We start from the raw sequence: 12566 nt of genomic DNA, 5'->3' as shown, positions 1-12566 counted from the left end.
GAAAGGCTTCGTATGGGACCAATACAGATAATGAATGTTTCGGGTACAAACCTTCGTCATCAAAATAATAAACAACGGAACGCTGAAGACAAATAAATTGAAATGTTGTAAAAGGAAAGCGATGTATCAAAGAATAATACGTCAAAGATTGTCCATTGTCTGTGCTGATCCCATCCGAAGCCTCTCTATTTTCACCTTTTCGTTAGAATTTTTATGATCCCAGGCTCAGGCTTCACGAGAGTCCCTGCTGCTCTTTACTAATGCGTTATCTACTGGTCTATCTCCTCACAACAATGAAAAAAGCTGTTTTGTCGTATGCGTCAGTTTAATAACTAAACAAATACCCCCCAAAAAGCCTTGTGTTTTTACACAGCCCAATGTCCACTAAATGTGTTCAAAGCGCTTTACAAGAGGTCCCCAGCCAACAGCATAACGTAACATGTAGGACGAGACATAACTCTTGTTACGCGATATTACCCCAAAAAAAATTCGGACAGAGACAAAGCCTGAGTATCGTGAGAGAATGTGAATAAAGAACCTTTGCCAATGACTCAATTATGCACCACTCGGCATTCAAACCCAGGCCCTTCCGATCTGAAGGCGAGTGTTATACCACCAGACCTCATAACCGCACTCACAAACATACAGGGACTAATATTTGAGAAGATGAGGTGCTTGGGGACTTCGAACCAGGGTTCCTGGAAATGGAAATGTATTGTCTACTAGGTTATCGAGGTCATCTCACCACAATGAATGGAAAAATGGTGATCTTTCATCTAAAAGTAGTCCTTTAGAGCCACTAGGTCCATGGAGCCGGAGTTTATCCCGGTTTCTATAGCGTGAAAAACGGACAATAATAATTGCTTCCAACCATTGGATAGGACGCTAGACTATCAGAAAGTTCTTTACGAGAGATCTAACAGACCCAGATACCCAATCACTGCTGGGTGGACAAAGGGGTCAGAAAAAAAGTATCGACTGCACCTGGGATCGATCTCAGTCCCTTTGCTTGTGAAGCGAGTGCTCTACCAACTGAGCTATCGGGACCCCCTGGCAGTATAGTATAGTAATAGTATCCATTAAAAATGTAAATATTCAGTCATTAACAAAAACGTTCTTCAAAAATCGACATTGATAAGATATTCTGTTTTGAAACCTGTCTGAATCTCAGCAGGACACGACACGCTTTTCTTTATAATATCTCATGCAAAGCTGTGGCCTTGTTTATTTACTTTTTAACGGTAATGGTTTTTGGTCTTGTTTATATGGTCAAAGAATGTTAAACGTACCAGCTGTGAATTCAAGCCTAAATTCCTTCAAGAGAAACCCGCCCTTTTAAGGAATGTTCAGAAAATATTGACATTGGTTTAATACGCTCGTCCTGTATTGTCAACTCAATAGGCTTCAACAGTCGTGACGTCACTTCCCTCGTAATGACGCATAGTCACTAAGTATCTGGTTCTAAACTATTGGAATAATGGTGGACGCCCTTATAAACTACCTCTCCGACGAGCATAAAAGTGTATTCAAAGGAGAAAAATATCATAAATCTGATCGTGTTTTGACTTTTATACATTCTGATCACATTATAACATGTGAAAAAGTTCTCGCCAGCATGAAGAATAAAAAGTACCGATTTTTTTTTTTGGTTTAGAACCAAGCTGCTCGTTGCTGTGCGGACGTGACGTCAAAGTATTGAATCCTATTATTGTCTCATCCCAAGTCGCTTTAACCAGCTAACTGGTTGTACACTGGAAAAACAGGACATTTAAAAATTTGGCCACAAAACTCGTTCTCGAGAGCTTCCAAGTTTGAGAGTTTTTGCCACGATAAACGGTCATTTAAATCGATCGATATTGGAAAAAAACGAGGAGGTCCAAGGTTTAAGCGTGTTTGCGAAGATGAGGATAATTTAAAATAATTTTTCTGTTCAATTTTCTTTAAAAGAAGTTTCTTTCCAGAGTACGGCAGTAAACTGGTCAAGATAAGTCATGTAAAAAGTGACAACACAAAGCGAAACGTTTCTCTCTCTCTCTCTCTCTCTCTCTCTCTCTCTTTTCTCTCTCTCTCTCTCTCTCTCTCTCCTCTCTCTCTCTCTCTCTCTCTCTCTCTCTCTCTCTCTCTCCTCTCTCTCCTCTCTCCTCTCTCTCTCTCTCTCTCTCTCTCTCTCTCTCTCTCTCTCTCTCTCTCTCTCTCTCTCTCTCTAATATATATATATATATATATATATATATATATATATATATATATATATATATATATATATATATAATCTCATTATTATCTGCGTGTTTTGGGTCTCTAAACCTGATAAAGGTCAAAGACCGGAACTTTGTTTTGTAATGTCCCCTTTTATTGATAGAACGAAGTTGACGTCACTCGGGTGTTTGTTATTATTTTTTTTTATTATTATTATTTTTGCCACCCACGTTTATGAGCAATTCTCAGTAAACTGTATAAACGTTTAAGGTTACACATAGATTTATGTGTTGGTCCGTTATACTTCCGGATTGTAATGTTGTGAGCTTCTTAGCCAAGCGCATACTATCTATATGGATCACGTTCACTCACTGTATTTTTCTCTCCATTTTATTGGCTCTTTTGGACACCTCCCGCTTAAGATAATTATCACAGTGTTAATATGAAAGACAGCAATTATTCATGGAGAGAATTCGTTTTGAGTTAAAGATTAAAAAAAAAAACACGAGTTTTATTTTTTATAACAGCGCATTATTTACTTAATTTGCTCAATTCGCTTTACAATGTGTATCAAGTCAGCATGACAGAACACGTTATGAGACGTTACAACAATTTATTTTTCGACTGAGATAACGTCGTCATCGGCCAATTACTCATTTCAAGAGAATTCGACTACAGAGTCTTTTTCAAAGGATTCAAACCAGGGACTTCTGCGCAAACTTTTAAAATGTTTTACACCCGCTTTAGTAGAGCATTGGGGAGTCTCGATAGGTCAGTTGGTAGAGCATTCGATGAATCCTGGGTAAAGTCGAAATTGTCTTTGATCCCCTCTTCCTGCCCCCCCTCCCCCCCTCCCCAAGCAATGATTAGATAGCTGAGTCTGTCAGATCTCACGGAAAATGCTTTGCGATAGACTTGCGTCCTCTACAAAGGGGAGCAAGAAATTTCTATTTTCCGTATCACGGTATGGAAATCGTGATAAACTGTTATTGCAAATGATTAAAAGATCAAAATAATTCGGTCTATCACTATCGGTATTCCAAATTCGTAATGTCACTTAAAATATAAGCCCGCATGCAATACGTCACTGTATTACATTTCGTAACTTTGGAGGAATATTCGATATTCCGTGCGAATGGTACTTGGAACGGACTAAAACAATATTATATATATGGTTCAAAGTTGACGTCACTCAGGTCTTTGTTATGGTTTTTTTTTTTTTTTCCATCCGCGTTTATGAGTAATTCTCACTAAACTGTATTAACCTGACTATAGATAGAATGCGCTTGGCCAAGGAGTTCACAACATTGCCATCCGGAAGTATAACGGACTAACACACAAACTCTGTGTAACCATGAACTTTTATAGTCTGGTTAATACAGATTAGTGAGAACAACTCACAAACGCGGATGGCAAAAACAATAACAAAGGCCCGAGTGACGTCATCTGCATACTATCTATACACAGTTTTGTGTTTTCGTCCGTTTTACTTCCGGATGGCAAAGTTGTGAGCTTCTTTGCCAAGCGCATACTATCTATACACAGTGAATTCCGTTGTGAAACCATTCCTGAACCACATGAGGCTTACCAGGATTTTACATTTCCCGAGATTCATGAGCACAACTCACTAACATTTTGTCACCCTGGGTCCAAAATGACACAGCAAATTTTACACGTTGTACACACTTGACATAAACAAATGTAACAATTTGATAGTTAAAGCCAGAGGCGTATCTTGCTGTTGTGATTTCTAGAATCATAAAAAAAAACTGATAACAATATGGATTAAACATACAAATTTATCACAAGAAGTAAGATTTACAAGTATTTCCCCAGAGACGCAAAGCGTGGAATATGTTTGTGGTAAGCGGCGAATAGCAATACTATTAACAGACGGCACACAACTCGGAACTCAGAGTGGAGAGGTCAAATTAATATTGTAATGATCTACTTATGCGTCTCTTGTATTTGTAAAATGAGGTTCCTTGAAAGGTTATAGATAGTTCGAAGATGACATCAGTCAGGTCTTTGTTATTGTTTTTTGCCATCCGCGTTTATGAGTAATACTCACTGAATTGTATTAACCTGATTATAAACGTTCATGGATACACACAGTTTTGTGTGTTGGTCCGTTATACTTCCGGATAGCAATGTAATGAGCTTCATAGCCAAGCGCATACTATCTATAGATAGTATGCAGATAACGTCACTCAGGCCTTTGTTATTGTTTTTGCCCTCCGCGTTTGTGAGTTGTTCTCACTAAACTGTATTAACCACATAGATAGAATGCGCTTGGCCAAGGAGTTCACAACATTGCCATCCGGAAGTATAACGGACCAACACACAAACTCTGTGTAACCATGAACTTTTATAGTCTGGTTAATACAGTTTAGTGAGAACAACTCACAAACGCGGATGGCAAAAACAATAACAAAGGCCTGAGTGACGTCATCTGCATTCTATCTATACTGCATTAAACTTACATGGAATCTGTTTGGTGTTAAAGAAGGTTAGTATATTCCGTGATATTTCACGTTATGGCATCGAACCCCCCCCCCCCCCCCCCCCCCCCACGGTAACCCTAATTTAAGAATGGAGACGATGCAGCGAACTCGATGGGTGACCAGTGGGTTTTCGTGACATGTCCTGTCCGACCTTTATGAATAGTCTTCAACAGTCGTACTGTCACTTCCTTCCTAATGACGTATGGTAACTTAGTAACACTGGCTCTAAACTATCGGAACAATGGCTGACGCCGTATGAAATATTTCCCCGGCGAGCTTAAACGCGTATCCAGAGGTAAAAAACCCCATCAATTTGATCATGTATTGACTTTTACACATTCTGATCACAAGGCATATGAAAAGGGAATGAAAAGTTCTAGCCAGCATGAAGAATAAAAAGTAATGATTTTCTTTGTTTAGAACCAAGATGGCCGCCGTTGCCGGGCGCGTGACATCAGACTATTGAATCCAATTGTCTTGCTCAACAGTTGGTCGGGCGTTATGTCTTTGTGAAAGGCATTTTCCTCGTCCTATCGGAGACGGGCGTAAAAATTCGGAGGACCCCCTTGGGTTTTGATACCAATGTCTCTGTTCCGAAAAATGCATGCGCGCCTAACGAGCTGCTTGTGTCGTCCAATATATTATTATTATAGGGTAGAGATGCATTATAACGCTGTGAGCCGGTTTCCAATGCTGTTTTTGGAGTTTGTTTTTTGTTGTTTTCATTTATTTTTGTTTGTTGTTAATTAAATACTATCATCTTCATCATCGTCATCTCCATCGTCATCGTCATCATCATCATCATCATCACCATCATCACCATCACCATTATCATCATCATCATCATCATCATCATCATCATCATCATCATCATCATCATCATCATCATCATCACCGTCACCATCATCATCATCAACATCATCATCATCATCATCATCATCATCATCATCATCATCATCATCTCACCATTATTTATCACCAGCACCATTATATTCAAAATCATCATTGCTTCCCAATGGTAAGTTACTGTGTGACATTACCATGTAAATACCAAATACCATACAACAGAGAATTCACACATATGTATAACCCGCATTAAACAACGGGACATCTTCTCACTTACCCTGACATTACCCTTGAAGACACCTATTGCTGTCGGGACGTTGTCACGACTCATATGTTATCAATCGCCTCAAAACAGTATTATTTCGGGATAGACGAGAGGCCAGGAACTCAATATAGATAGTATGCGCTTGGCTAAGAAGCTCATAACATTGCCATCCGGAAGTATAACGGACCAACACACAAAACTGTGTGTATCCATGAACGTTTATAGTCGGGTTAACACAGTTCAGTGAGCATTACTCATAAACGCGGATAGCAAAAAACAATAACAAAGACCTGAGTGACGTCATCTTCGAACTATCTATAGATAGTATGCGCTTGGCTAAGAAGCTCACAACATTGCCATAAGGGACCAACACATAAAATTATGTGTAACCTTGAACGTCTATAGTCTGGTTAATACAGTTTAATGGGAATTGCTCATAATCGCGGATGGCAAAAAACAATAACAAAGACCTGAGTGACGCCATCTTTGTTCTATCTATAGTTTGATTAATGTCATGTATTATTATTATTATTATTATTATTATTATTATTATTATTATTATTATTATTATTATTATTAATGGAAGTGAATAAGAACTAGTCATAAAAACGGCTAACTAAAAACAAAAGCAAAGAGCTGGGTGACGTCTTTTAACGCTTATTGATTGTGTGATCGTAAGTAAAATAATAACCAATGATGCCCGCCAGATTAATCGTACCTGCACATATAACATGTGTAAGCAAAAACATTGAATATTTATATAGCGCAATATCCACTAAACGTGCCCAAAGCCCTTTACTAAGGTCCCCTAGCCAACAGTAACTCGTAATATATAGGACGTTACAAGGGTCGATATTAAATTTATATTTCGGACAGAGACAACGCTGTTCACGACTGGGTACTTATTATACACCCGAGTACGGAGAGATAATGTGAGTGAAGAGCCTTTTCCAAGGGCTCAACTATGCGCCAAGCAATTCTCGAACCCAGGACCTTCCGGTCCGAAAGCGAGTGTCATACCACTAGACCAAATAGCCGCACAAAGAGCACAGTTACGTCAAATTTATTCATTCTATTGTTGGTAAACTTTGATTGTCCGATCTGTTGTTTGCTTTGCAAACCTTGTATTTGGATTGACCAATCAAATTCATATAATTTACTCTTTATTCTATATATTTATTCTTCATATATTTATTCTTGGCTAGCGACAGCGATAGTTCAACAAATCGGACTTCCTGGAAAAGCCACAAGAACAAAGCGGGAAGCATCATCACTTCCATCCGTATTGCATTTCCGCTTTGATCTGTACAAACAACCAATCAAACTACGCCTCAAGAGAAACACTAGACATGGCGGCGATCAACTTCCGGTTTACACACTGCGTCATGGTACTCCCACGAAGCATAGAACAGACAATGACCAGGCAAGTGGCATATTTATATATATTTTATAATTCTGTATTCTTTATAGGATTTTCCACCCCCATCGTTCGGCACTTCTATCGTTGATCCATCAGATCCTTTTCATCCTCTATCTCATCCTCTGCGTCCAGGGGTCAACCGCTCAGTTTTAATCAACAGTCCAAGTCTTCAGCAAAATACCTTAACTCACTCAATCCTAGAAATTTTTGCTACTTTTCAAAATTGGAATTTTAAAAAATTAAAAATGAGCATGTACATAGATATTTTTATTCGACTACCATTAACATGTAAAAACTAAAAACATTAGCTTTGATACTACTCATATAATTTGTCTCAGAAAAATGTAATTAATAGGCATGGGGTAAAAGTAACCCGGGTAAACTACGGATATAGTCAGTGTTAGGGTTGAGTGAGTTAACTCTCTCCTTACCAGCCATTTTCAGGATATTCCCCAAAACTTCACACTCAACTAACACAAAAATATATTTTTTATTACTCAAACACAATAGCAGTAAAATTTTTGCGATACATTATGTCTTTAGCGAAACATGCTCTACAACACACTGTTCATTTTCTTTAAATTTTATGATGTAAGAAAGAAATTTGAATAAGAAAAGTGGTGGTTGTATCGTAACGAATGTAACGATTTTCCTATAGTTGATAAGGAGATGGTTTAAAAACACATATATTTATTGACTTCGAGTCACAAGATCCAGATTTCAAAATGTGCCAATAGCTCAATTTGATCCATGACCCGATTTTGTGACACTTTGTCCTATGACAGCAATATTTTACTGAAGAACTACATATCTACCCCTTGCAAAGCATTTCAAGTGCATATTTATTGATTTTGCGCTTTTTAAAGACTTATTGATTAAATTACAACATGAGCGCTCTCTTCATTTGATACCTTTCTTTTTATTTTTCATCCCTTTGACCACAGACTAGTGCTTTCTACCACGACACCCAGCATGGCGCAGCTTTGATGGTGACAAATCACGGTAACCATGGCACCCAATTTGGTCTGGTGAGATAAAGATTTAATCATATTGCACATATTGTGCATCGGTTTCTTTAATAATAGAACCTTTTTTGAAAATTTGAGATTTATATCATTTCAAATCATATCATATATATATATATCAGATCATGTCATATCATATAATATCAAATCATAACATACATATCAGTAATCGGGCTTTTAAATGGAGTTAGGTCAAAGAGCGCTTACCTCCAAGCTAAGGGATCTGTAACAATCCCGATTATGGTAGCAATTTATTATCTTGACCTTTTGCCCACCTGGATCTGAAATATTTGAGAGAAAGTACTTTAAGACAAATTATCGTCTTAACCAGAAGGTAGAAGTAATTGTTTCGGACCGTTAAAGTTATAGAATTTCAGCTCTATGGGGGTTATTATTCCAAAGGACTCTAATGTGTTTTGTTGTTTTTTGTATTTACTTTTTTTTTGTTCTGGTTGTTTTTTGCTTTTTTGTTGTTTTGTTGTTGTTGTTGTTGCTTTTTTTATTGTTTTGTTTTTTGTTTGTTGTTTTTTATTTGTTTTTTTTTCTTTTGTCTGTCTGTTTTTAATATGGTTGTTCGTCCAGTTTTTGTTTCTCTTTTGCCTTTATTGTTTGAGTTTAAATCTGCTTAAAGCTATAGAGATTTCGATTTGTCCCCAGGAGGGATCTCTTTTCATTGATGGATCTGAGTACCTAATGGCTCCAGCACACAGGTTTGAGGGTAGTGACAATAGTCACAACAACAACAACAACAACAACAACAAAGACTTCTTCAATTCGTATTTCAATGATGACGAGTTCTTCCAAGGCAAAAGCGATACCACAGGGATGCCTCACAGTTTCCGGAGACTCAACAACCATCGCCTGAATTATGGTCTGGATTGGGTGGATGAGAGAGGTAAATCACACATTTATTATCATAATATAAAGTTTATAGAGCATTTTATTTAGAACATTTATATACAGTAATATCCACTAAACGCGCACTAAGTGTTTAAAGAAAAAGGACGTCAATTTTTTTTGCCAACCGGATGCGTCAAATGGTACGACATTGGCATCTCCCTGTTGGTTGTGACGGTAAATATGTCGAAAAATAAACAAAGCAATCTCTAGGTGAAATTTTAAGCTTTCTTTTGATATATTGTTCAACGAATTATTCTTAGAAATGAGGGAGTTATTACGGAAATTGCAAAACTTTTCAGCCCACCTGAGTATGTTGAGAGAATGCGAGTAAAGGCCGTTTTCAATGACTCAATTATAAGCCGCTCAGACCGGGACTCGAACCCTGGACCTTCCGATCATACTATAGAGAAGTCGTGACGTCACTCTTTCTACTCTTCCGGTTCCAAAATCCATAACACACAGTGTGACCGGTCTTTTGGAGGACTTATCGACTTTACGAAGTCCCAAGTTTAATAATTTTTTTTTCAAAGATCAACTGGTTAATAAATCATGTATGCCACTTTCATAATCGGCAGATCCTTTCACTCGTATGCAAGCCCGACAGAAAGAGGTTGAAAGAAGGTTGCACAGATTAGGTCAAGGTCAGAGACGCTTAGGTCAAGGTCAGAGACGCAGCAGCTCCTCACGCCATCATGACCCATTTTCGTCATGGACCAATGGGAACTCGAGATGGAAGCGGCAAACAAGTGACGCCATTGATACACATTATATCGAGGTTTCTATGATTGCTGACTACGCTGTATGGAGAAGGTATTCACAAAATATTTCCACAGTGTTATAGATTATAGGCCTATGATACAGTGAATGAGATATTCAGTCTGATGGGGGAAAGGTTTGAACTGAGATATTGCCAAGATTAGTCAATTTTGATAAAAAATGAGTTCTTGTGAAAAATGATTAAATCAACCCTTTTTGTACACCTTCGGGAAATATCAAGGCTTAATTTCACTTCAAAATATTTTTTTATAGCTTGTCAAGTTGAAAAATTATGAAATTTGAGAAAAATTACTGGATACTTTTCCTATACATCTGACCATAACTTCATGAAAAATCACCCGATTTACTTTAAATAAGATTAAAATGCTCTAGGGAGCATGGAAACAAAATGCAAATCCAAGCTTTTTACCTTCCGACTGATTATGTCATGCACTGACACATATATCTTTTAAAAAATTAATTAGAACTCCCCTTTTTCACCCCCCCCCCCCTCCTTCCAAGGGGAATTTGTCTTTCGGGTCAATGTCAAGGGAAGGCTGAAATAACCCAAGTGTCAGCCGCAATGCAGTGCCATAAAGTAAACTTGGGCTAGGTGACTTGTTCAAGGCGGCACAGGTGGTCGAACTCGATACCTTTCGGGTACAAAGCAAGGACGATACCGCTGTGCCTTGCCATTTGTTTGTTTCTATTATTTGCAACAATTGAATCACAGTGTATTTTCTTTATAACGCCCTTTGTGTTGTATTAACTCCCTCCTTACCAGCTATTTTTAGAATTTCTCCCAAAAATTCACACCCACCCGACTCAAAATAGACTTTTGCTAATCAAACAAAAAAGTAACAAGTGCATTCTATACAGAATGTTGTTCAGCAAAATGATGTCTCCAACACAGTATTTAGTATTTGTAGCTGTAATCAAAGCATTTCTTTACATTTTGTGATCTACAATAGAAATCAGAATGAGAAAATTGTCGATTGCATCGTAACGAATGTGATGATTTTCCTATGGGTGATAAGGAAAGGGTTAACATACCACTTTAGTTTTGCACTTAGATTTGATAGGAAACACAGACTTTAATACTATAGTAACTAAAACCATAAACTAATTAGAATTCCCTATTATTCTACAAGAAACGAAGTGAGTAGGAAAATGCCAGAAGACAACAAAGAATAAAAACTTCGCAGTGGCGATGGAGGCTCGAACCCGCGACCTTACTGGTAAGAAATCTCCGCCTGGCCTGATCTGTTGTCTTCTGGGACTTTCTTACTTCATTTCTTGTTGTTATCAACATAAGTGCCAGCTCCACTCACTTTTCTTTATTATTCTACACCTCTTTATGCGTAAATGTTACCAAATTTACAATAATAATTTATTATGTCAGACCTTCAAATGTTAACTTTCACCCAAAAGAAGCGAGGAAAAAAAAAAGGAAGCACCATTTAAATATTGTTGAAACGGTTTTCTAATCAAAGATACCGAAAGGTAACGCACAGATACTCAATTTACACCAGAGTACGGTGAGAGAATGCAGGTAAAGAGCCTTTTCCAAAGACTCAACTACGTGCCGCTTAGAGTGAGACTCGAAACCAGGACCTTCAGATTAGAAGGCGTGTGCCTTACTACAAGACCACATAGCCGCACAAGAGGGGGGGGGGTCCTTTTTTTAATGTGACCCATCGTATCAAAACGGTATATTATTTCAGGATGAATTAAATGTACCCCAAAAAAAAATGACTGCCAATTTTTAAAAACTCTCTCCTTACGAGTTATTTTCAGAATTTTACCCAAAATTTCATACCCACCCAACACAAACATATATTTTTTTCAAACAGATAAGTAACGAGTATATTCTATATTTTGTTCAGAAAAATGAGCTCTGCAAGACAGTGTCAAGTTTTTATAGCTATAACTATAACAGAAATTATGATAACAGAATAAGAAATATGTTGTTTGCATCGTAACGAATGTGACGATTTTTCCTATAGGTGGTAAGGAGATGGTTTTAATGAAAAATACGAATTTCGAGTGTTTTACAACATAAAAATTAGTATTTATTCCCCACCAAAGCGAAGATTTTTAATCAAATCGATGTACATAAAAGTCATAGCAAAGATAAACTAACCCCAATTTCCATGTTTGAAACTATAAATTGAATTTCCAGCACCTTGTTCATCCCGACATAATACCGTTTTGAGACGATGTGTCACATAGTTGAGCTATGGTTTATTTATCTCGTTCATTCCGACCTAATACCAGATTTATATAAAAGGGCCCAATGTGTACATACTTGAAGGTCTGATAAGACAACTTGTTATGGGCCCATTGTTGTAATGGAAATAGGTATTCTTAAACCAACGCAAAATATTATCCAATGCAAGAGTATTGATGAAACAAGCCCATAAATGCGTTCGGTTATCAGACCTGAAAATATGTGCACATTGGGGGTCACATAAGCTGTTCATTTTTTATTTAGGTTTTTAGCGTACACAAATGGAGATGAAGAGGAAGCGTTCAAGCAACTGCAGCAGTATTATACCCTCGTTGCTAATATGGTAAGGAAAACAGGTGTAGTTGTGCGTTGTTATTGTAGTAGTAGTAGTGGTAGTAGTAGTGGTGGTGGTAGTGGTGGT

General features: G+C 37.6%; 1 protein-coding gene across 1 annotated transcript; it reads left to right on the top strand.

The window, feature by feature from the left end:
- Window positions 1–4791: 4791 nt before the first annotated feature.
- Window positions 4792–10000, top strand: LOC144957094 (uncharacterized). The gene is made up of 5 exons (XM_078888058.1): window positions 4792–4825; window positions 7020–7237; window positions 8179–8262; window positions 8917–9154; window positions 9735–10000. The coding sequence occupies exons 1-5, from the start codon at window positions 4792–4794 to the stop codon at window positions 9998–10000; spliced, it is 840 nt and encodes a 279-aa protein (XP_078744184.1).
- The last annotated feature ends 2566 nt before the right edge of the window (window positions 10001–12566 follow it).

Source organism: Berghia stephanieae, chromosome 11, assembly GCF_034508935.2.
Source record: "Berghia stephanieae isolate SIO BIC M18660-M18661 chromosome 11, UCSD_Bste_1.3, whole genome shotgun sequence".
Taxonomy (NCBI): domain Eukaryota; kingdom Metazoa; phylum Mollusca; class Gastropoda; order Nudibranchia; family Aeolidiidae; genus Berghia; species Berghia stephanieae.
Note: the sequence above shows the minus strand (reverse complement) of the source record. Positions and strands in the feature narration are given on the sequence as shown.